The following is a 23,731-nucleotide window of genomic DNA, read 5'->3' on the forward strand; positions in this document are numbered from 1 at the left end:
TGACCTTGGCCGCCGCATTCTTATGGCGACAAAATGCAAAAATGCTTGTGTACCGTGCTTTGGGTGCACATAGTAAAGGAACCTCAGGTGGTCAAAATTGATAGGAGCCACTGTGTACCTCATAATCAGATTGTGGTTTTGCCGTGTAAAACGCGGGAATTTACTGTTCAATTCTATTAAGGGAGACTGCATCTACAAACTTTTTTTTTTTTCAGTAGATTTTATGAAACTTGCATAGTTTATGTATTTCCATGTGCTAAGCTGACATATACATTCAGTTTTCTTGCGTAGTAGTAAATATCTTTTTAGAAATTAATAAAATTCATAACTTGCTTGGAGTAGGGCTATTTACTAAACTATATATTGTGTAATATATGTGGACATATAAAAATGATCTTGAGTAATCGGAGTACGCAGGGGTACAAGAATGAAGGCTCTAGACTGGTTTGAACAAAAGTTACAGCATGTCAAAGTGTTCAAAGTATGGGCCCATAGTAACACCCAAGAGAAATTATTACTTTTTTTTATATTTCTCTTATAATATTTGTCTATGTAGTACTATACCCACTGCAATCGCTATTTGTCTATCTTTCTGTCAAACAAATAATTATTGTGATAGGAGGATAAGTAGAACCAGAGATGTCATCACTCGAAAATGGTGACACTGCCAGAAATGCTGCTTTGAGAAAATGAGGAATAACATTCTACAACCTGTTTATGATCATTATAGCAGAGGCTAAATCAATCAAGGATGATACAGGGATCCAATCAAGCAAGAATATATGTTCTACACCAATCTGGAGCAATGGGACACATAAAGATATTTAGGCCAATTTCTGGCTCCAAAGAGCAGGGTCTCCCCTTAAATATGCATCTAGTTCCACTGGAACGGGAACCCTGAAGGGAACCTTTACTCTGTGCATTGTCGTTCTTTCGAAGTGCACTGCCATATTCCATCATGACTAACCAACAGTACGTCTTAGGGCAACCTTGAAACCTCTTGTTCATCAGTGAGGGGGGGGTGATTGTGCAGACCTGGGCACGTGGACGACCATGGTGGAGCTGAACCTGGGCACAAACCAGCTGAGCAAGATCCCCGACGACATCCAGTACCTGGTGTGCCTCGAGGTGCTTACGCTCAGTAACAACCTGCTGCGGCGCCTGCCCTCCACCATCGGGAACCTGAATGCGCTGCGCGTGCTTGACCTCGAGGAGAACCGCCTCGACAGCCTGCCAAACGAGATCGGTGAGTGGGAACACACAGAGTTTCGCACTGAGGTCGCTAGGAGGAAATCTGGCACTAGTTTCCACAGTTCTGCGAGAAGGGCGCTGCTCACATGGGAATGATGGGGGGCAGTACATGGATTTGCACTGAGCTTCATCATTAAGAGGAAGCTTTAGCTCGGACCCAATTCCGATTCCCCCTATTCGAATACAGTCGAGCGACTTCTACAACGAAATGACACGTATAACGAAGGAATTATTCTGTCCCGGTTCTATTGTGAGGTGTGCGTTGCGAGACCTATACAACGAAGTGACCTCTATAACCAATGATTTCGCAGGCCCCACAAGCAGTTCGTTATAGAGGCATTCGACTGTACGCGTAAAATGCAGAAATGCTTTTCTGAAACAACCCCTGGACCGATTCGAATGAAGTTTGTTGCATTTGAGAGAGAAAATAACCTTCCAGTGACTGTAGGGAGCAGAATTTTTATTTATGGCCCGAGTATATATTTATACAAATGAATAAGTTTTACAAAATAGAAGCACGAAGTTTCCAAACTTGTAGCTCTGCACCAAAAACAGGTATTGCAGTTCTGTAAAATGAATCTTTAGAGCATCTAAAGCGGACACATTTGGTATATTAATTTAGAGCCCACATAGATTTTTTACTATGTTTACAAGAGTTTTGCAAAAGTCATATTCGCAGCCTAGTAATATATTTCACAAATGTGTATAATACTATATCAATTTTGTCTGCTTTAGATGTATGTGTGTCACAGAGGAAGGTTAGCTGATCTTCCAAGAAGATAAAATTATCTTACTCACAGATGCAGGCTGTTGCAGACTCCGTGCTGCATTACATGCATAGAAAAGTTGCCTTCATGAGCTGCACATTTGCGGATGTACTTAGCTGCAGTTTGTCTAGATTTGTTGCTGAAAAGGTACTTGTACATTGGCTTTTAGTTTCAGGCAAGAGCATATGAACAGCCAACGGGTGAAGTGCAAAGTCGGGCATTTTTTGTCGGTTAAAGCAGAAAACGACGCGCAGGTCAGTGGTCCGTGGTCCACAAGGCTTACACAAGCCAAGAGTGAAGCCAACCCAATCTAATTAGCATCTTTTGTCTAGGCATCCATCTTGCTTGTGATTGGTGAGGGTTTATGCAAAAAAGGTAACTTTTTCTATATGCTTGAAATGAAAAATTTTTGTGCATTTTTAAGGCAGTTTCTTCTCTTTTTCTTTTTTTTCAAACGCAGACATCATGGCGCTTCAATTCTTGAACATGATTTGTCAGGGTCCTTGTAAGTCCTTGAAAAGCCTTGCATTTGTTTCCGCAAAATCTGTGATGAACCCTACCATTTTAACTGTCATGTCAATAAACTTGCTAACTCTTTCCATACCACACCCATTGGACATCGATAGATCGCTATCGATGGTTTGAAATCCCGCTTTCGAGACGTTCTGCAATGCTCACAGACCACTGCTCTATCAGACGTCAAGGAGGTGAACTATATTTTTGTTTTCTAAGCATTTCGCTTTTTTCCCGACAGGCGAGAATTATTTAACGCGCTCCCAAAGTTTCGTGATCGTCAAAGTAGAAAGCAAAAATGGCCAACTCGGCGAGCGGTGCGCACGCTTCAAAACATCATAGATCTCATGATTCCGCTGCGTCTGTGGCTGATTTTATCGATGGATAGAGCAGCAACGAGTCTGCAGATGCTGCCTTTTCGGCGGACTTTGACTCTCAGAGCGACGACGACACAAACCAGCCTGGAACATTGGCGGCCACAGCCCGGCATGCCCAGCTGTAGTGCTTGCAGTTAACGTTTTGTAGTGGAATACCTGTTCAATTAAAAATTTCGATTTTTTTTTTTCGGAGATGGTGCCTATTAGACGGCAATACATTTTGTATATCTCATCATTTTTGTACCATTTTTTTTTTTGTAGATACCCAAGCGTGTCTTTACAAACTTTGTTCAGTTTTATCCTACAATCTTGATTATGACAATTTATATTGTTTTTATGACATGCATCTCGTTAATAAAACTTTTATGCGTGAAAAGTGCATTCGTACTGCTTTTTGTTTATGTATTACATAAGATATTGAGTGCTGTACTTTCTTCGGAGAAAAAAACATCTGGCGTAACCTACAAAAAACACCTATTTTTCGCACGGTAGGGAACAACACTTGTTTGCATTTTAATAAAGCAATTTTTGTTGTTCTGAATCATCCACAGGGCACCTGCGGCAGCTGCACAAGCTGGTGGTGCAGAGCAACCAGTTGACCAACCTGCCGCGTGCCATCGGCTACCTGAGCAACCTCACCTACTTGAGTGTCGGCGAGAACAACCTGAACCAGATTCCCGAGGAGATCGGTGAGTGTTGCTTCGGTTTTATCTGCTGTGTACGATCATCCCCAGTGCTACAGTCGAATCTCAATGTAACGAACACAAATGTGACGAATTGTGGTATTTGACAAAGTCAATTTAAAATGTTTCTGGCCAATATTGGCACATAAGGAATGCATGCTTATACAGTAGACTCCCTTTAAGACGAACTCGAAACGTCCGTGAAAATTTGTTTTTCTTATCAGAAGTTCGTCTTCACAGACAAACTTGGTAAATGAAGTAGACTTACAATGGGGGGGGGGAATGACTTATAAAGCACTTATTTAGCTTAACCTAATAGAAAGCTGTCTTCAAGTGGTACTCTTGCTTGGTTTTCATGTGTGTTTGTCACTTCTGTGCAAATCGGTGACCAGTCACAAATGACATCATCTTGCCTAATGACCTTAAAGTCCTTCTGTACCTTCGTGCTGCTGGAAAACGTTCACTAGGCAGTTCAGGCGCGTCATCTGCCGCCTCACAGGTCATTGGTGCAGCCTTCGAGCTAGCGTCCTCGTCGGAATTTTCCTCTAAAGGCACCTCAAGGACCTATTCAATGAGAGCGTCTACCTCTACCGTGTCCTCTCTGCACGTTGGAAAATCTTCGTCGACAGTGACGTAGATGCTCATGTCCTCAAGAACACCTTTACTGCCCAGCATAGGTAGCAAGCTTGCCTCATCCGTGTCATCATCGCAGTAATCCTGCGCCAAGCTGTCAGGCACGACAAATTCTGCATGGTTGGACAAATTGATGATCATTGCTTTGTTTCCATGCATTTGTCAACAGGTGCGGAGGAGCCAAGGGATCAACTGTGTATTGTTTGTTGCTCTCCGAATGTTTAACCGAAGAGTACGTCTGAGGCAGTTCGTCTAAAGTGGATTTTTTTTGCATTGAGTCTATGGAAAACCAAACAAACGTTGCCATGTTGTTAGTTATATGCGAGAATTCGGCTTAACTGACTTCGTCTTAACGAAAGTTCACTGTAATGAATATTGGATAATGTGCAGGTATTTTCGTGTTGGATGCCACTTGATTATAACGAGGCTCAATATAGGTCGGCGCATGGTCACTCACGAGTACACTGACTCATATTCACTACACACTTGTTTCACAGGCATGAGATGGCGTGTCAGTGAGCTGTGAAGAGTTTAAGTGCCGGTATAGTACAGTGCAGACCGCTTATAACTTAAGTCTCTGGAGTGGCGAATATCTGCACTATAACCAAAACAACTATTTTATGGCGATAATGGACACTCCAGGCGCATTTATGCCGTCGCTGTCACCGTGCTCTAGGTTCCGTATTCGCTTACTAAATAAATTAACAGGCACGGTGTCACGCACGCACAAGCAAACGTAAACACATCTCGCTCGTTGACCACGGAAACGAACTGTCAAAATGCTCAAGTGACGAAGCGCGGCGAGCGAATTGACCTTCGTACTATCATGCTTCAACGCGACCTATAAGCGGCGAAATCACGACGCGCGGCAGACTTTCCCCGTTGCAGATTGCTTTCAAGATAGGGCCAAGGCGATCGTATCGCCGAAGTTGATAGTGGCAGATTACGTCTTGCTTCGGTCCACTGAAACTGGTCCGTATTGCTTTGCTGGCGAAAATCCTCTCCTTCTGTATGCACCAGTCCCGAACGCAAGTTTCGGATTCTCCGAATGCCTATGATGCGGCCCGATTTCTGTCCATCTCCGTACACATGATCACTTTCCTTTTAAATGCGGCATCATGATGAACTCGGCACTTCATGCTGATAGAGCAGATGCAGAGAACGTGAAGACAGACTGTAGACTATTGCCTAAGCACGTGTACTGCAGCACATGGAGGAAGCTACGGTAGCTAGGCTCGAGAGTAGCTAGGCTCGACGCGCGTGCGAGGCGGCCATTTCGAAATGCCGACGGCTGTATGTTAACGCAGATTTAGGGTCGTACTCAATTCTAACGTGCACGCAATTTTTGGACCTGTTTGATCAGGAAAAAAATGCACGTTAGATTCGAGTTAATACGGTATTTGTGGCTTGAGGGGAGCATTTGCTGTCTAGGTTGACTGCCGAACTTCCAGGCAGCCGCACTGTAACTGGTATTTCGTGTCCCGCAACTGCACTATAAGCGATACGCGTATACATAGAGTGCTATGGGAAAGTTAACGAGAGTCTGAAAAGACCGTATTATATCCGGTCCTGCACTACAGTGCAGTCCACTTATAACGATACCACATATAACGATGAGCCAACATAAGAGTGTCAACTTATGCATTAGGGCTATGAGAAAAAAACCATATATAACGATGTGTTATTCATCGCATATCGGATATAAGGATAGAAATTTTGCTTCTGGGCAGTGTTTTTCATGCAGAATAATCGTGAAATTTGCATTCCTAAGTTGCCCCTAATCGAGATGGGGCGAAAGTTTGCCTACGCGAGTTCGTATCTGCCGCCATTACCGTGGAGCGCATCCCGCCCGTGCGCCAATTGCAAACAAAAGCCACGGAGAGCATCGCAAGTTGGTGCAGCCTGCACAAGATGGCGCCAGCTGCACCGGCGGTCGTGCGAGCATCCAGAGAGGAGGGGAAGAAAGCGATAAGTGAGCGGCACCTACACAGCCTTCGCCGCCTACGCTCTCAGCGAGCGCGGAAATGCGCCGCGGAAGCTGCGGAAGGTGCACCGACGTAGTGCAAAGCTGTGCCTCTCGAGACGAAGCTGAAAATTTTGCAAGACTCGAAGAAGCACGAGCTCGCGCAGTCAATGCTATCGACGATTATGAAAACCGGGAGCGCCACGATCATGAAGGCTAGAAGCAGTGGCCATGCTGATAAACGGGAAAAGCGGGCCTCGTGCGCCCGGACCAAACCCCCATGGGCGAAACCAACACGGTTCAACCCGCTGACATTACCGAACTCTGTGAGCACATCGCTACTGACGTCGCTATGAAATAGGAGGTGCTTCGATGGAGAAGTTTTCAAGTGCAGATAGTGCTGCCTCTTTCTGCGAAGAGATCTCCGACGGGGCGATCGTTGTCGCGACAGACGGCAGCGTTGTGGGACGGAGGCGACGACAGCAGTGGCACGGACGATGGGATTGGCAATGGCCCGACTTTGACACCAACTCCGATGTTCACCCAAAGTGCACTGTCGTCGATCGAGTCGCTCGTTGATTTCATGCACGCTAAATTACAGCCGCCAGTGTTGGCGCAGCAGCTGGACACAATGCACACGGTGGTTGCGAATCCGAAACTTCTGCGAAAGCAAGTGCAGATATTTCTATTTCAGTGCGCCTAACGATTGAGACGCTATTTATAGGTATAAATAAACATTTCATTTTTCACAGCCAACTTCCTACAACGAAGATTTTTTATCGCAAGTGGCAAATTTGGTTTCGGGACGGCAAGTATATATATATATATATTTTGTTATTTACGGCAGTCCAGATATAGCGATGATCGGTTATAACGATCGGATTTTTCGTTCTTCTTGATATCGTTATAAGTGGACTGCACCGTATAAGCGGTTAAGTTATAAGTGGTCTATACTGTAGTCAGTGCCAGTTAACATGGGTATGAATGAAAGCCAGAGATGATGATTTTGATTGGTCGTTAGTGACTGTCGGCAAGTGGAAGCAGATGCCAGTGTAGCGTGAGTGAGTGCAGGTAAGTGTAAAGGGAAATGGCTATGAGCAAGAGCAAGTGTTGGCTGGCATCAGTGGGTGTGAGTAGGAACGTGGGTGAGTACCAGCGTGCTAACATGTTAGTGAATGAGAACGAGTGAGTATCTCTGCTCATCCTGCTGACCGACAGGGGTCAAATATAGTGCACCTGTCCTGTGCATACTGCTGTAGTCAAATATCCGAAAGGACTCTAAAGAGAAAAAGTTAATTTGAGCTGCATTAGTAAACTACCGTTCTACAATACCAGAAAGAAGCCACTCTTGCCATGAGAGTGGCTTAATTGGTAAGCCAGATGCAAAAACAAAAAAAACGGCCGACTGCACCGCTCTGAACTTCCCCCCCAGCTCACCATGACGTCATGCATTTTGATGGTCTATTCAAGCTTAGTTAACTTATCAGTAAATATGAACAACATTTTGTTCTAAAAGAGCCAAAGAATGAACTGAGCAAGTTCCAGTAACTTTTACGGAGCCACATTGGCCCAGAAGAGAAGATTTGAAATCAATGACATCGCACCGAGGTTACTGATGCTGAGGTTCCGGCACAAAATTTTAAAAATGCAAGCTTGACCTTCAATTTGTGTTTAGTAATCAATGTCGTTACACGAAATTAACAAAAATATTGTTTCGAAAAGATACCTTATCTGTCTAAACTGGTTTAATGTTTTAGCTATCGTGATTTAGCTAATTGGCTGTCACCATGTTTCAGAATGTTGTTGGCCTCTGTTATTTCTCTTTCCAGCTGGTCTTGTTGCTACGATAAAACACCAGTACAATGCATTAGCCATAATTCAGTTGAAATTGTACGAGTGTGTAGTGCAACGCAGTACCCTCTGCATGTGGGCTTTCCTGCACAGGCACGCTGGAGAACCTGGAGTCCCTGTACATCAACGACAACCCAAACCTGCACAGCCTGCCCTTCGAGCTGGCCCTGTGCACCAACCTGCAGATCATGAGCATCGAGAACTGCCCCCTATCACAGATACCCGCCGAAATTGTCAACGGCGGGCCCTCGCTTGTCATCCAGGTAGGTGTTGGTGCTATTTTATCTGTGATGCAGTGAAATTTCCTTCATTTGACCCTCGTTAAGAAAGTTAGGTCATTTGGACTTGCCCTCTGTGCTCGACAATCACAAGCATTATTTAATGCCATCGGGCTCTCGTTAATTTAGACAAATTTGACCTGTCATCACTTAGTTCGGGTGACTCCTGGAGCCTGCCAAGCGTGGAGTGCTGCTAATGTGTGCTGCAAAAGAGCAAGACCGGCACTAATGTCCAACCAAAGCAAAGCAGTGGTGTCCGCATCACCATTGTCATCAGTGGGAACTGTACAGGAGTGACAAGACACTTTTCATGCGATTAGCATTCTTGGGGTACTTCACAAACTTTTGGGGGACTAACAGTGTATCTATGCAGTGATGCTACCACTGCGCCAACTGAGCTGAACTGCGCCAAGAGGCTCTTTGCTACATCCTGCTACATTTCAGCAAAATATGAGAAATCTGCTCTCATTCTACACCGAAAGGGTTGCTGTGGCTTTCAAAAATGTAACTATGTCCCCAAGTGCCATTTTACCGCACCATCTAAAGTGGCATTGCATGGACTAGCGGCTGCATTAGCTCTGCGGTGGACCGAGTCAAGGGATCGTACTGCTGTTTCTTCCATGGGTTGCAGTCTATATTCAGTACCTTCCACCCGGACGCATGCGGGTTGCTTAGGCAATGGGACAACCTCGCTTTTTGGACATGGCGGCCGTTAACAATTTCTCGGTATTCAATTTGTCGCCCCCACTTTGCTTGGCGTGGCAATTTCACAGTGTAAGAATGGCATACGGCCAAGATCTTGGTCTACTCGGCACCAAGCGGCAACTTTCGCCGCTGGTTAAGCCTTGCTGTATCGTACGGCCATGACAAAAATTCACTGCCAGTTGATGCGTTGGGGGGCATGGTCGTTGCGGTGAGATTGCCTCCGATAAGTTCAGACGAGTAAACCTCTTCGGTGATTGGGCGGGAAATCACGGGCTAGACTGGTGGCCTGTAGCCAAGATTGTGTCCGCGGGTGACGTGCCGGCAACTACCGTGAATGCTTTCGCAAAGTTTGTTTTTGCACTTACTGGACAGTATGGCGAAAGCTCGCGTGTAGGCAGAAAGCTCCAAACTGAATTCGCTGCTCACAGCCTAATCTAACAGCGTTTACATGTGCACACTCAAAGGTCCTCACCAATATCTCCATTTTGCGACAGTGTGCGACGCAGATGGAGCTGCGTGACGCACAAAAGCGAACCGCTACGGCAGTGTCGACCATTGCAGTATCTCAAGTACAGTCAACGACCGATTTTACGGACATGCCCGATAATTCAGACGCCTTCGCGGCACCGCCACGTTCCCCATATGCCTAGTCAATGTTGTCGGGATATGGGGGGAATTCCATCGTTCCCCGCAGTTATCGCATGCCTGCCCATCAACCGCGGTACGGTACAAGCTCGAGGAAACAATAGACGATGGCTTCGAAGCCCTTCGAAGCCCTCACCAATGGCTTCGAAGCCCGGAAACCATGACGCGTTGTATAGTGCCAGTTTCCAAAAGTCAGCTTCGGCTCAATACCGCAGTGTAATGCGGTGAAGCATACCAAGAGTGGGAAGGGGCAATTGTCACGCGACACAGTATGTACACACGCGTGCATCCTCCATCTCCTGTCATAGTAAGAGCCCCGATACGCCTAATAAGTGTACTGGAAGGCCTTCAGAGCTATTTCCAACGTGCCTCTAGCGATTTGAGCCTTTGGGGGCAGTATAGGCTTGCATAAGGTTTTTTTTGGCGTTTTCGCGGCCCCTAGGGAGTCCGAAAAATCGGACGTTGACTCAGTGAACCACAGAATCAGTGAACCACAGCACAGGGAAAACTAAGTAAATTTTTCGTACCACTGGCAGTCACCTTATACAAAACATTGTTTCATCTTAAAGGATACGTTTATAGGTGCAAGATCACGCTGAAGGATTAGAAAATGCTTCCGAATTCTGCACGTAGTGCATCCAAGTGCTTTCGTGCTTTTTTAAGCACATCTTGGGACACCACAGCTTCGTCGCAGTCCACAGTAAGGACTGCAATGAAAGGGAGGGGGAGGGGTGGTGGTGGTTATTTTTAGTGTTTGGGTTGAATTTGTGAACCAGTGACCACTTACTGCTTTCGCATGCATTGCCTACTGTAAAATCCCCATATCATATAGTTTGCAATCGCTTTCATAAACCTGCTCCGAAACTCCATTTTAGTGCTCCGACACGCATTTTTGGCTGCTCGAAAAGCTGCTTCGAATAGCCATGGCCCACACTCTAAGAACAGTTGCATGGGGTGCATTTTTGCCACACAACAATAATCGTCATCTGTCTTGCTTGCGTTTCCTATCTTGAAAACTCTGCACTTGCTACTTTCTTGTCGAGAACGCTGTGTCACGCTGATAACGCTCTTGTCGTTCGTGACCAAGATGTGCCGGGCGCACAGCGTTAAAGAAAGGAAAGCCACGCAAGTCAGATGACGATTATTGTTCTGTGGCAAAAATATGCCCCAAAGGGTGCAACTGTTTTTAGAGTGCAGTAACATCACTGCCTATGTCTCTAACCATTTCCCCACAAAACTGGGTCACTGGGTAGACCATGGTCGAATGGTTACAGCCTCGTGCTGCTGTGCTGAGGGAATGGTTTGGAACCAACCGTCGGACCAACTTGGTTCACTGTTTGTGTGCCACTTGGTATGTGACGCTCTTCAGCGACAAGAAAATTGTTTAAATTTCTTTGCTGCTTGGGCGGAGTTGAACCCGAGTCATATACCGTATATACACGCGTAATGAACTCACTCGCATATTAAACGCACCCCCAACTTCACTCTTGAAAATTTAGCTTTTTTTGTTTTCCTTCTTATAATAATTGCATCTCCAACTTGGCTCCTGTGCAGTCCCGCAATCAAATAGCCATGCTGTAGTTTTCCGGAGAGCCTAGAACCTTTTACTCTCACACATCTGTTTAAAGCAGGCGCACTTAATTTTGATGTCCATCGCTGTGTTGGAAATATTTAATTATGATGCCAGATGAGAAATGCAGAGGTCACATAAACAAAATTCTACAGTAAGCTTATGTTGGCTGCTTATCTACGTTTCCAGCCGTTGTGGCACACCGACAGTGGTGGTGGATTTGATGACTGAGAAGCTGACGGCAAAGCCATGACAAGAGAACACTGGCAGCAAGCATGCGGCAAAAACAGGCTGTGCATTATCACGGTCACTTGGGACCTGACAGAAAGAGTGACCGCGACAACGCTCGGCCTGTTCTGAGCGCATGCTTGCCGCCACTGCTGGTGCACAAGCACCTCGCAGGTTCGAGATAGGAAAAAGAAAACGCAACTGGCCTTCGCCGTCACGTTCCACATAAAGTCCAAGGGTGATAAAATCGTCACCGTGCGCCGTGTGCTGTATGTGCGAGTGAAAGCATGTGAGGGTGAGCTGGCAATCGTGGCTCAGTCTCAAGCTCAAGGGAGGGAAGCGGGAAGGAAGCGCGCCATCTTCCAGTTGTGCGCAATGCTCCGAGCGGTCCGAGGGGCCGCACGCGCACCCGACAAGTCCGGGGGGAGGGTCGAATGTAAAGCAAGATGAACGGAAGAAGAAATCGTACCTTTGTTTAAGAAACCACAATTTGGAAACAAGTTCTCTTCACTTGTCGTCGCTGTCTGAGGTGGAGACAATTTTCCTTTGGAGGTATTTTTGGGCAATCCCACGAAATTTAGCGTGGCATGGCACTGAAAGCGTCCCCGACAAATGTTTTGGCGCTATGCCAAGCTCGTTATCAGTGCCAAGAGCACTATCGGTCAGGGGATCAAATCCCGGCCACGGTGGCTGCATTTCGATGGGGGCGAAATGCGAAAACATCCGTGTACTTAAATTTAAGTGCATGTTAAAGAACCCCAGATGGCCCAAATTATTCCGGAGTCCCTCTCTACGCCCTGGTTTTGGCTTGTAAAACCCCCTTTTTTTCATACACTTCCAGAGGGCTCGGTGCCAGGACGAGCCAAGTCTTGTGAAACTGAAACTATCTCCGTAAGTGATTGCACGAGATCACGTCATCATCGAGCTTGTTTTAGATGAAGTACTTCTTAAGAGGCCGCACAACCATTTCATTCGGGGACAGTACCAGGCTACTACAACGTCCACAGAGCCCTTCCTACCGGTCTTGCACTCAAAGAGGGCCTCCGGCTGGTCCTGCCATCAGCGAATCGTTGAAGTCGAGTTGCCGAGCCACGCCAGAGTTTCCCTTCTTCTCCGCCATCAATTCTGCTGGAATTTTGAATCTTGCATTTAGCACCATGCATGAGGGCGTGTTGCCTCGTCATTTTGTGTTGTGAAAACAAAAGAAAAGAGCAAGAACGTCAGGACCTTCAGCACATCTTTAGCTATGCAATCAATATTCAATGAACCTTCCATTGGATTTTCAAGCTTCCCAGGGTCTCCAGAAAGTGTGAAGAAGAAAAAAAGTTCTGCTGAATAAAATGTTCTCAAGATATCACTCTGAAACTTGTTTGGAAGGTTCAGGCAGACAGTGCCAATTTTTCACCAACACCCGTTAAGGAATAAGAAAGTTGGTTCTCAAAGCCACATCCCTCCTTGTGATAAGCTTCTTTCAATGAAATAATCGCTGCTGATGCACAGCCTCAGCGCACAAAGTGACGAAGTCGTTCGTTACCATACAACAAGCCTGTCATTTAAGAAAATACAGCACAATGAGAAAACAAAGCTCTACAAACTAATGAAACACACAAGAAAGTCTACAAGGAAAGGATCAAAGTTGGAAGGCCTACAGTTTGATGGTTTGCACTGGAGCCGCGAGATAGACCAGAGTTAACGATTCAAGCGGCACTCAGAGGGGAGTAGCGGTGCCGAAGACAGGCACTGTCGAAGAAATATTCTGGTCACGCCCAGGCGAACACCAGCGATCCAACAATGCAGGAGGAAGTCCGGTTGTGATGTCGGGAACAAGGGCAGGTAGGTAGCCTTGGCATGAAAGAGGTCGCGGTGCCGGGCACCAAGTCCAATGGCTTCACCTCTGCTCCCGGTGTATGGACTTCATTTCTTCGACTTTGCTCGGCACCTTCCTGCGTGTGATCAGGAGAATGCTGTGACCGTGCGTCTGAAAGGTCGCCCTGGTCCAGTGGGAGGCATGAAGCACGGGCCTGACACCCAACGACTTCACTCCTGCGCCTGGAGCACTGGTGAACTCCTTCCTGACGGATAATGTCTTCGTCCTCGTCTCCCCCCGATTCTTTTTCTTCTTCTTCTTCTTTTTTTTCGGCACTGCAGTGTAGGCCACTCATTGGCTAAACGCTTCATGCTTTCAATTCACACCTTGTGCCACCTTTGTTGTCGTCGTCTTCGAATTATTTCTTCGGTACACTCATGCAACCACTGCAGCGTGTCGTCGTCGTCTTCGCATGGCTGACACGCTCTGATCACGGCACTCGTGCACTTGACACATCACTCTCCTTATGGGGGGATGGAGCCACTGGAATTCTTCATATGTGCCGCCATTTTTAAATCTCCGTTGCCAGGCTAAGCACGCAGTAAAGGTGCTAAACGCAGTTCTTACCGGACTTCTACCACCCTCTAATGTTGAAAAGTGAAACCTAAGCCAATTACCGACCGTAACTCGTCTTTGGTGTTGGGAGCAGCACCACATCAGGCTGAACGAGTGTGACTCGTCATTGGCGATATTGGTGTAACTTCCCAGGAGGAGTATAACTCTGGATTGGAAGTTAAATGTGCTAACGCAACGTTTGTCACTTGTCATTCTTTTGCAGTAAATGAAGGTCTAAGCCATTTAAACATTTAAAAAATGCTGGCAGGTGTCCAAGGGCCCTGAATAATTTACTAAATTGCAGTTAAACCTTGATATAACGAAGTCAGCAAAATTGTCACTACACTTCATTATATTGAAATTTCATTATTTTGAAATTAGACCTTTCATGCAAATAAGTACAGTTGCCGCGTATTTCCATTTTGTCAAGGGCAGAGACATGCGATGGTAATGCTCACTGTGTGAGAACCAGTGCTTAACGTCGGTCTAAATGGGATCACGGTGACCGACACAGAGTTCGTTATGGTGAATCGCACAAAATACAACAAATACACAGTGACAACGTGCCATTATTCATTTGTCTGCGGTCGCTAAAGTGGCATCTACCTAACCCCCCATGCTTCGCGCTGATTTGCTTCGCTTCTCTTGGCAGAAATGCTCCGTTCAGGCCTGGTGGTGAAGCATAGATAGCGGACAACTACTGCATGTGTCAAAGGGGAAAACAATATACCGTATTTACTCCATTGTAACAAGAGCTTTTTCCAGATTTTTGCTACCTGAAGTCGATCCTCTCGTTACAATTGAATACCGGAAGTGTTGTCTAAAAAGTGCAATGATGCACCCAATTCTAATCAACAAGTGAAATGTGCGAGTGAAAGCACGCGAAGGACGCGCGCTTTCACGTAGAGCGAATTTAGGCGGAGAGTAAACGCGACGTCTTCGTCGCGTGCCGTAGTCGCGCAAAAGACCATGGGGGGATGGGAGGGAGGGAAGGGAGGCAACGTTTAGCTGCGGCACCAAATACGTATCTTGCGACCAGGCGCAAGGGGAACTGGCTACTCAATCTCCCACGCGAAAGCAGGAAGGCAGCGCGGGAGGCTTCTACTCTGCCGCAACTGTGTACATGTACTTTGCACAGCTGCGGGCTGTCGTGCACACCGTATCTTGAAAGCGATCTCCACACGACTTTGACCTTTGTATGCGCTGTGCTTTCGCCGCTCAGTTTCCGTTGAAGTGATAGACCACACGAAACTTTGCTCGCTGCTGCGGCCGCACTTGCTCAGGCCAGCGTTCTGACACTGGTTGTCTGCGGTCATTGAGTGTAATCTATTCATGTTTGCTTGTGCGCGCTGACCCCATTCTTGTTTATTCAGTTAATAAGCGATTGTGTCCAAGTTCATGCAGCCGATAAAACTACTACTATCCTTACTCCGTGTAGCTCTCTACTAAGTTGCTATCGCAATTGATGCGTCGCCTTTCGGGCGAAACTGCGACTTTTTCATCCATCCAGTGGTCTCGCGTTACTTAAGCTCTCTTATTCTTCTTTTTCTTTTTTTGCTGGACGCAACAAAAAGTCACCCCTCGCGTTACTTTCGCGGTTTTATATTTTCTTGATAGACGCAATGAAAAGTCACCCCTCACGTTACAGTTGAGTAAATACGGTAGTAATGCAAATTTAATAAGATTTCTTTTTAATTATTTAATAAACACTGTCAAGTGTGCAATTTGAACAAGGGACCTCCCAATCTCGAGTGCAGTGCTGTGACCACTATACTACAAAACCACAAGGAGAGAGAGAGATTGTATTCCAGAGTATTTATCCGTAGTTGCATAGTGAAGCTTGGCTATAGACACGCAGAGCAAAGCGATTCCTCCTCCGCAGTACCTAGGTGCAGTCCCGAGATTTTTCTCTCGCGAGTCACAGCTCAGGCATGTGCACGAAGGTCAGGAAAACACGGCGGATCTCTCGCGTATCTGCGCCCATGGTAAAACGAAAATATGCACAGTCTCTGACAAATATTCTCACGGAAAGGGCCATAAAAATGTTCTAATTATCAAGCAGTGTGGAAAAAAAAACTAATTTTGTCAGATTTTATCTTCACATCGGCGGTACAAAGCGAAGCCTGCAAGGATTTCGCTCCATCCACCAACCGCGACTGACAGTGTCGCCTGCAGTGAGACGACGTTATCAGCGGACCGCTCTCCGTACAGTCAGACCAATTCAGTTTTGAAACCTGTTGGACTCTGCTAAGAAAGTTTCCCTTTAAAATCACATCAAAGTGAGTTGACGGGTGACGACCTGTTGTTTACACCAGCCGTGTTTGTTGTAAATTTACGATGGTTGTGTACGTGCATCATGTCCAGGAAATTGAGCAAGCTCTGGTACGGCATTTGAAATTTCGGTAGCTGTTGTGCATTGTTTGTAGTATTGGTTCTGTGAGCAAAAAAGTTGTAGTTTTTCCTGAAAGGCGAAACATTTATAGCGATAGCAAAGTTATTATACAACTACACAAATGTTTGTTGTTTTATTGGCCGTATAAATTGCAGTGAACATTTGCTTCCTAATTTAATTAACGAGCATGGTATCATGCACACACAGGCAAACATGAACAGATCTCACTCGATCGCAGCGAACTCCCGCCACTGCAACGCTGGCGTGATGAAGAGTACAAAGGGCAGCAAATGCTTCGTCTAATGCGTCTCCGAAACTTGCGATTATGCAAGTGTGCAGTCCGTGTATGCACTCACAGCTCAAAGCTGACAGCCATGGGAAGTCACGCTCGAGAAGTAGATGCGCCACTCACCTATTCCTCTTCCTAGTGCCTTCCCCCTTGCACATCAAGGCACCATTCTTCTCGGCTCACCCTCGCACGCTTTGCCTCGCACACACATGGCATCTTATCACACTTGGACACTATATGGAACGTGATGGACAGAGGGCCTTGCCTCTTAGTACGACTTTTATGTTTATCAGACACTGCTCCGCTTTGGCAGCCACTCTCTGTTGTGTAGCGTGCAATTCTATTTATTGCCTCAGTATTCCTGCTTAGTGGCCGTGAAATTTTTTATCTACACGTTTCACTATATTGGGGTTCAAAATACATGGTGTTCTATGGACAAAAATCTAAAGAAAGGTAGATGCTTAGTTAAATTGAGAATTTTGTTTGTTATATGGAGGTTTAACTGTACTTGCCATGGTTGCTTACGAAATAAAGTGCTTAAATAATTTACCATAATGCTTGCCATGATTATTTACATAGTACGTACTTCCCATTTATAGCCTGTTTAGGCAATGTGAAACTTTGTTGGAGTTGGCAATGTTTCATGTGCAATGTTTCATAAATCACAGCACAGCACATTAGACTAGTCAAGGGACGACCACAGAAACAAAACACATCAGCCGAGTTGTGTGTGTCTTGTTGCCCCCCCCCTATCGACCCTTATCTAAAATGCTATGATTCACCTACTATTATGCAAGACCAACCAGCCAGAATTTGTTTTTTCCCAAAAAGCCATAACTGTTTCTTTTGTAGCTCCGGGCGCCTTTTTGTGTCGATAGCATTTTTCGAAACTTCACCGCCTCACGCATTTCCGCAGAGCCTTTTACAGCGAAGCTGTTATAGGCTAGTTTCCACGAGATCGCATCCAGCAACAACCGGAAGCAGATCAACAATTTCTAGGGTGCCTCGATGTCCTCCTCGCCCGCCGCTCCGTACAGGGTGGAGACAACTGCGTCGTCTGCTACGGCGTCCGCCATGTTCTTGCCCGCTGCGAGCGGCGCGTTGTAGGCGCGCGTGTGATGAGCGGTTTGACGGAAGCAATGCGCTGTTTTTGTCGACGACAGCACTTCAAACAGGCACTAACGCGTCATGACAGTAAAGTAGCAATATATTTTATGGCATCCGATTTAACGGAACAGCTAAATAATCTTCGTCACGTTATTTGAAGGGACACTTACGAGAAACCGGAAGTTGAGCTGTATACTGGTGGATTGCAGTCCTGTTACGATTACAGTCGTGTCATTCTTACTGCGAACAGAGCTTTAATAAGCGAGTAAACAGCAAAAAACTGAAGGATCCTGCAATACCGAATCAGGGACGACAGAAATTGAGGAAGAGATATTTGGACTTCGATTACGAATTTCTCCACTAATAAGACATCGTTTTGCACCGAACAAAAACTGTGCGCATTCCGTAAGACCCCTCTTTTATTCCAGCTGAACTTCCAGTTTCTGTTTAGTGGCGCTTTAATGCTGTCGTCTGGAAATACCCTCGTAAAACGCGTTGCAACCGCTCATCAGCGTGGCGTGTTTTGTTTACGAGCTGTAAATACAGAAATTAGGTTGCGCGGCAATCACTGACTTTGTTTCAGAGTGGGAAATAATGCTTTTAACACAAGCGTTCGTAGAGGAATGCAAAAATTGCTACGTTGCCAGCATTGCTGTTATTCGGGCAGTTACGCGGTGAACCTGTGTTGCTGTGTTGTTGTTGTGTTGCGGCCGGACAGCAATTTCACAAGTGCACTCCGCTGGCATCTACCCCACATAACAACAGTCTATGCCCTTCCATATCACCCCGTCCAACCACCGTGGGTGATGGTTCAACCTTCGGTATGCGTGCATGTCCCCGGCATACTAAAGAAATCATTAGTTCCCGTTAGCGGACTACAACAACTTGCTCTGGCATACACCTGGTCAGAATACCAGACCTATGTTCATGTTTACACAGACGGGTCCGCGTCACCAAATGCATCGACAGCACCTGTGGTGATACCAGCCCAGCAGATGACTCGAGGCTTCATTATAGATCACAATTGAACATCAACCGCTGCAGAGCTTGTGGCTATTCGGGAAGCGATTCGCCACATCTGCGGGGAAAGACCTCAAGAATGGTGCATTTCACGGACTCAAAACCAGCGCTGCAAATTTTGGGATGCTACCTGCGCCACACCGCATATCAAGTTCTGGCACTACAGATTACCGAGCTACTTTCATGCGCTCAAGAAAAACACCACCGCATAGTGTTCCAATGGATCCCGGGACACTGTGGGCTCAATGATAATGAGATGGCCGATGCTGAAGCAAAGCGCGCCCTCAGCAATGGCCTACGAACTGTAGTGCCGTTCTCTAGACCGGACATCACATGCCTCCTGTCAAAATTAATGAGTGCGACGACACAGCTAGACGAACGTCACGTCCGCCTTAAAAGGCTGGATCCCGATATGCAATTTCCTGTTCTGCGTGGAATTCTACGCCCTCATACATGCCTAATACACAGACTGCGATTAGGCGTCGCTTTCACGCGCAAATACTTGCACATCATTGGACGGACAGACTCCCCGGACTGTTCAGTGTGTGGTGTTATAGAGACTATACACCATGTGCTCGTGGTGTGCCCTGAGTATGCGCGCGCAAGACTGACACTGGCAGCTACCTTGAGGCATCTATACAATGGACCACTGTCGGAAGACCTCTTGCTGGGCGCATGGCCACAGACTTGGCAGACGATAGAGACAATGCGTGCTATTTCACGTTTCTTAGGCGACACGGGCCTGGACTCACGATTGTGATAAAATTTATGCAATGTATCCTTTCACCTCGTTCCTCCCATTGTCATCCCCCAATGTGACCCTCTTTCTTTCCCTCTTCCCCTTCCTTTACGTAGAGTAGCAGGCCAGATGTTCCATTTTCCGGCCGACCTCTCTACATTTTCAAATCATTAAACTACTTCTTCTTCTGTGTTGCTTGTCAGCATGTTCTTATGCAGCCCTGGAAATTCCTATTACGTAAAAAAATGTCGGTGCTAAAGAAAAGAGGTCAATAAGTGACGAGTAGACACGTGATTTCTGTCATGACGTTTCAGTCGCCATGCAGGTTTTTATTATGTCAGCTGTCAGGAGGTGTCAATTGCCACAGGTCTTTCGTAGATCTTAGACCAGGCATTTTGTACCGACGACACCCAGCGAACTCGTCGCAGCGATGTCCTACCACCTGCACCGGGCAGCGTGCGCGGCGGGCATGAACATGGCGGCGGCGGCTGGGACGAACCGGTTCTGGCGGCACCAACGCCGTCAAAGAATGTCTCCACCCTGTACGGAGCGGCGGGCGAGGAGGACATCGAGGCACCCTAACAATTTCAGATGCGTCGTGCCACCTTGTGGCATCGTATGAAAACGTCGGGATGGCGGCATTTTTAAACTTTGGGATCATAAAAAAACTGCTTGCTTGCTTGCATTGCTTGCTTACTCACAGAAGACGATGACAGTGGTGACCTGCACACCATCAGGAATGTTGCGTGAGCCTTTGCCTATAGGTAAGACACAATGTCGGGTCAGTGTAGTAAGTGAATGGTGAAGTAACTAAGTAGATTTTGCTTCGACGACACTGTTTTCGCACAAGGACGTTGAAGATCAACTAGACGATGAGACGTATAAGGCTTTCGCCTTAATAAAATCACATGTGGCGCATACCCGTATTGGATATGCAGCTATGAGCCAGGGATTTGCGGGTATAAACCAGGGACAAGAAAGAAAGAAAGAAATCACGTGTGGCTCATATCAGGGCCACACATCTCAGCTTCGCTGGTTTACCACCTGTACAGGGTGATTTTTGGGCGGTGATTGTTTGGTTGTTTATTTATTTATTTATTTGTTTGTTTGTTTGTTTATTTATTTATTTATTTATTTATTTATTTATTTATTTATTTATTTATTTATTGTTCAAGATATTATTATGGTGATAACAAAAACAGACAGCACATTATGCAGCCACACTCTCAGGATTAAAATGGAATGTTTCAGTGTAATGGCACATGTCACCCACAGGTCACATGATCCTGAACAGTTCACCTATCATACTGTACTGACTCGCCAGGGTGCTTTGGTGGTCGTTGCATTATGCTGCCAAGCTTGAGGCATGCGGCATCTTGCCCGTCTCAAACTATCCTGTCCAGGAAGATTCATGCTATGTGCCTTCCTAGCACATTACCACTGTTTATATGGATGCGTTGTGCTAGAAATGTGGCATAAATAATGCGCTACTTGTTGAATTCATGGAAATGCTGCTATAATTTCACAGCATGAGAGAGAGGGTAGTTTTCTCATCTGTGTGCAAACCAGCACTGTCAAGCTGCATCTGATTTTGTCTGTTACGCAGTACCTCAAGATGAAGGGACCCTACCGGACGCTGTGACATCGATCCAACCCGGAGACCACCCCCGGTGGCAAGAAACGGTGGCACCCCACTGGCCGTCTGGCTACACCAAACGCAAATGGCCTCGCCAGGGCCCGGTGGCACGCGCTCTTCGCGGGAGACTCCCTTGCCACTGTTGCCAGGTGTCTCCGCAACACGCTGTTGAAGCTCTGAGAGCCCACTTCTGCCGGCAGTGCTCCGCGGCCTCTGCTGCGGCAATGGGCAGCGCAACGGGCTCGCACGATGGACTCTCTGCCGACAACGATCCCTCGCTCGTTAACTTCCCAAACGTGCCAACAGTGACACACGCCGCCACCTGCGCAACGTTGCCGGGATTTCTGCTTGCGGTGCAGAGACTGGAAATCCAAAAGTGTGCGACAATGGTGCGGGCGCGTGTTGGGTTCTAGGTCGGCGATCACCCCCAAACTTTCAAACACCCTGGTGCAAGCGTCGCTTTATTGCAGACACCGGTGCAACAAGACAGTGCCGACAGACTAGTGCTTGAAACACGGGAGAAATACAGTAAGCATCGGATCACACACACATTGAGTCAGGCCAGTGGTTTGAAGCACTGGTTCGGGAATAGTTGTTTTGGGTGCTGGTTTGTGGCTAGCTCATGTAGGTGCAAAAGCGGGCCCTAATGCCAGCCAACGAATTTATGTGCAGGGAGAAGTAGCAATGTAACCCTGAAGATGTTAACATTTGTCGGTGCTGCCAACTCCACCCTGAAGAACAGCGTTCTCATCTCAAAAGATTGTGGAACGGAAGGCAGTGCTCAAGTTCGACGAGGTCAACACTGCATGTTGACATTGCCGGCAGCGATACAGTTGAAGGCTGTCTTATCGTCGGTTTGTTGAAAGTCATCGGGCTGCCTTCTGTTGTCCATTTTGTTTGTGAGGCATTTTGTGACGTTTCCCCTGTTTTTGATCTCGGTGCGTGCATATTTCAACGATGGAGCTGATCTCCCAGTTTCAAGAAAGGTTGAGCTGGCAACAAGCAAATGAATGGAAGCTCTCCAAGAGAAACATTACATGCTTCCATTGAAAAAGGAGGCACAGAAAGTAGAACTTTCTATAAGAAATGGTTTTGGCGTGTTGCCATGGGGTTTTTGCCGAGCAGAAATCAGAAGCCATTTCGTCTTCCGGCCTGTTTAACCGCGGCTTGTTGTTGTCTCGGGTGTTATTTCTTTGTCATTCTAATATTTTTTTATCACCGGCAGCAACAAAAGAAAGCTTGGTTTATGAATTGCTGGCATCACTGTGTGAAGTTTGCCCCGACGTAGGTTTGCAACTTCATGCAGCACCATGTCTTTAGCTAAGGTGTTGCAGGAAATGCCTCTTTGTTGAGAATCAGTGATGGTGTAACAAAAATTTGGGTTTGAAGCCGGCAAAGGACGGAAGATCAAAAACTTTGACAAAGTGCACACGGTTCACCTCATCTTGAAAGAGAGAAGAGTGTGTGGAGGAAATTTGCTGGCTTCGCAAAGTTTGGCCTTTTGCATCAGCTGTTCACGGCATCGTCTCTCCATTACTCACCCTTGTGCAAGTGCTCGCTGCTAACTTCTTTTTTTTTTTTAATCCTATTTTGCTGGTTTTCAATCGTGTGTCATGCACTGAACACGATCGTAACGTCTCGTTGGCTTGGACAAAGCTTCGTCGGTGAAAAACGTTTCAGCTGAATGTATTTCGGCGTTGGAGTTAACACAGCATTCACACTATATACTAGACTCTGGACTGCTGTAACACTCTCCCCGAGGAAGTGATGGACAGCCTGTTTAAATGTTGACAACCGCGCCGAGAAAAAGATAATGGACGGCAGACAATGTCGCCAAATGTTGAAAACTTGTTCCGCGTGGAGCCAAAGAAAAAAGTGATTCCTTTACTGTTGATGCAACAATTATTTATATACTCTCGCATTTTAGTTGTTCGTTTATTTTTTTTTTTGCAATTTTTTTAACTTGGTGACCAAGCAATGGGAAGTTATTTTTTAAGCCCATTTCTTGCTTTTATTGCATAGAATCTGTGCCTCTTTTTTTTAACACTTTTTATGCCATTTTGCTGCTTTCTTGAATATTTTTTAAATTATAATCATGCTTTTAATTGCGAAACATCCCCTCTCTTCAACATCAGTGTCATCTGTTCCCGCCCAGACTCGTGTCCAACGATTCGGTGCTTCTACGATTACGCTGAGCCGGACTTGCACGCCATTGTTGATTGTTCTTTTATTTTCTGTTGAGTGGGGATGGTTCACAAAAGGCTGCATTTTTAGCCAATAAAATTGAAAGAACATTTATTCTGAAATAAGACTTGTGCCTCAATTTGAGCTTCCCAAGACCTGGCTGCCTGCTCCCAAGTGTGAAGTCGCAATCTCTATCGAAAGCAGGTAAGTAGAAAGTTGTCAAGCTGTAGTATGTGGTAGTATGAATACAGTCGACTTCCGTTAATTCCCTAATGGGACCGACGAAAGTGATCAAATTATCCTGTGGGTCGAAATAAAACAAGATGCAGAATAATGACAATAATACTTTATTAACATAAGAGCTTCATCAGCACCAATACATGATAGTACTGAAGCCTATGAAGCCCAATGCGGCTTGAGGGGCAGAGCTGACGGGCAGCGTGGAGCTGCCCGTCAGCGGACACCACAGAATATTCGT

The 23,731-nt window shown here is 46.3% G+C and overlaps 1 protein-coding gene across 3 annotated transcripts in view; it reads left to right on the forward strand.

Moving 5' to 3' along the window:
* The window catches only part of LOC119433923 (leucine-rich repeat protein SHOC-2-like), a 125,799-nt gene extending 102,421 nt beyond the window's left edge, over window positions 1–23,378 (forward strand). For all 3 annotated transcript variants that reach the window (XM_037701205.2, XM_037701206.2, XM_037701207.2), the window contains 4 exons: window positions 1,034–1,246; window positions 3,460–3,597; window positions 8,132–8,301; window positions 21,040–23,378. In XM_037701205.2, coding sequence (XP_037557133.1) covers window positions 1,034–1,246; window positions 3,460–3,597; window positions 8,132–8,301; window positions 21,040–21,075 — 557 coding nt within the window. In that variant the 3' untranslated portion in view covers window positions 21,076–23,378. The remainder of the gene's footprint in view (window positions 1–1,033; window positions 1,247–3,459; window positions 3,598–8,131; window positions 8,302–21,039) is intronic.
* The last annotated feature ends 353 nt before the right edge of the window (window positions 23,379–23,731 follow it).

The sequence above is a fragment of the Dermacentor silvarum genome, chromosome 11 (assembly GCF_013339745.2).
Source record: "Dermacentor silvarum isolate Dsil-2018 chromosome 11, BIME_Dsil_1.4, whole genome shotgun sequence".
In the NCBI taxonomy this organism is placed as follows: domain Eukaryota; kingdom Metazoa; phylum Arthropoda; class Arachnida; order Ixodida; family Ixodidae; genus Dermacentor; species Dermacentor silvarum.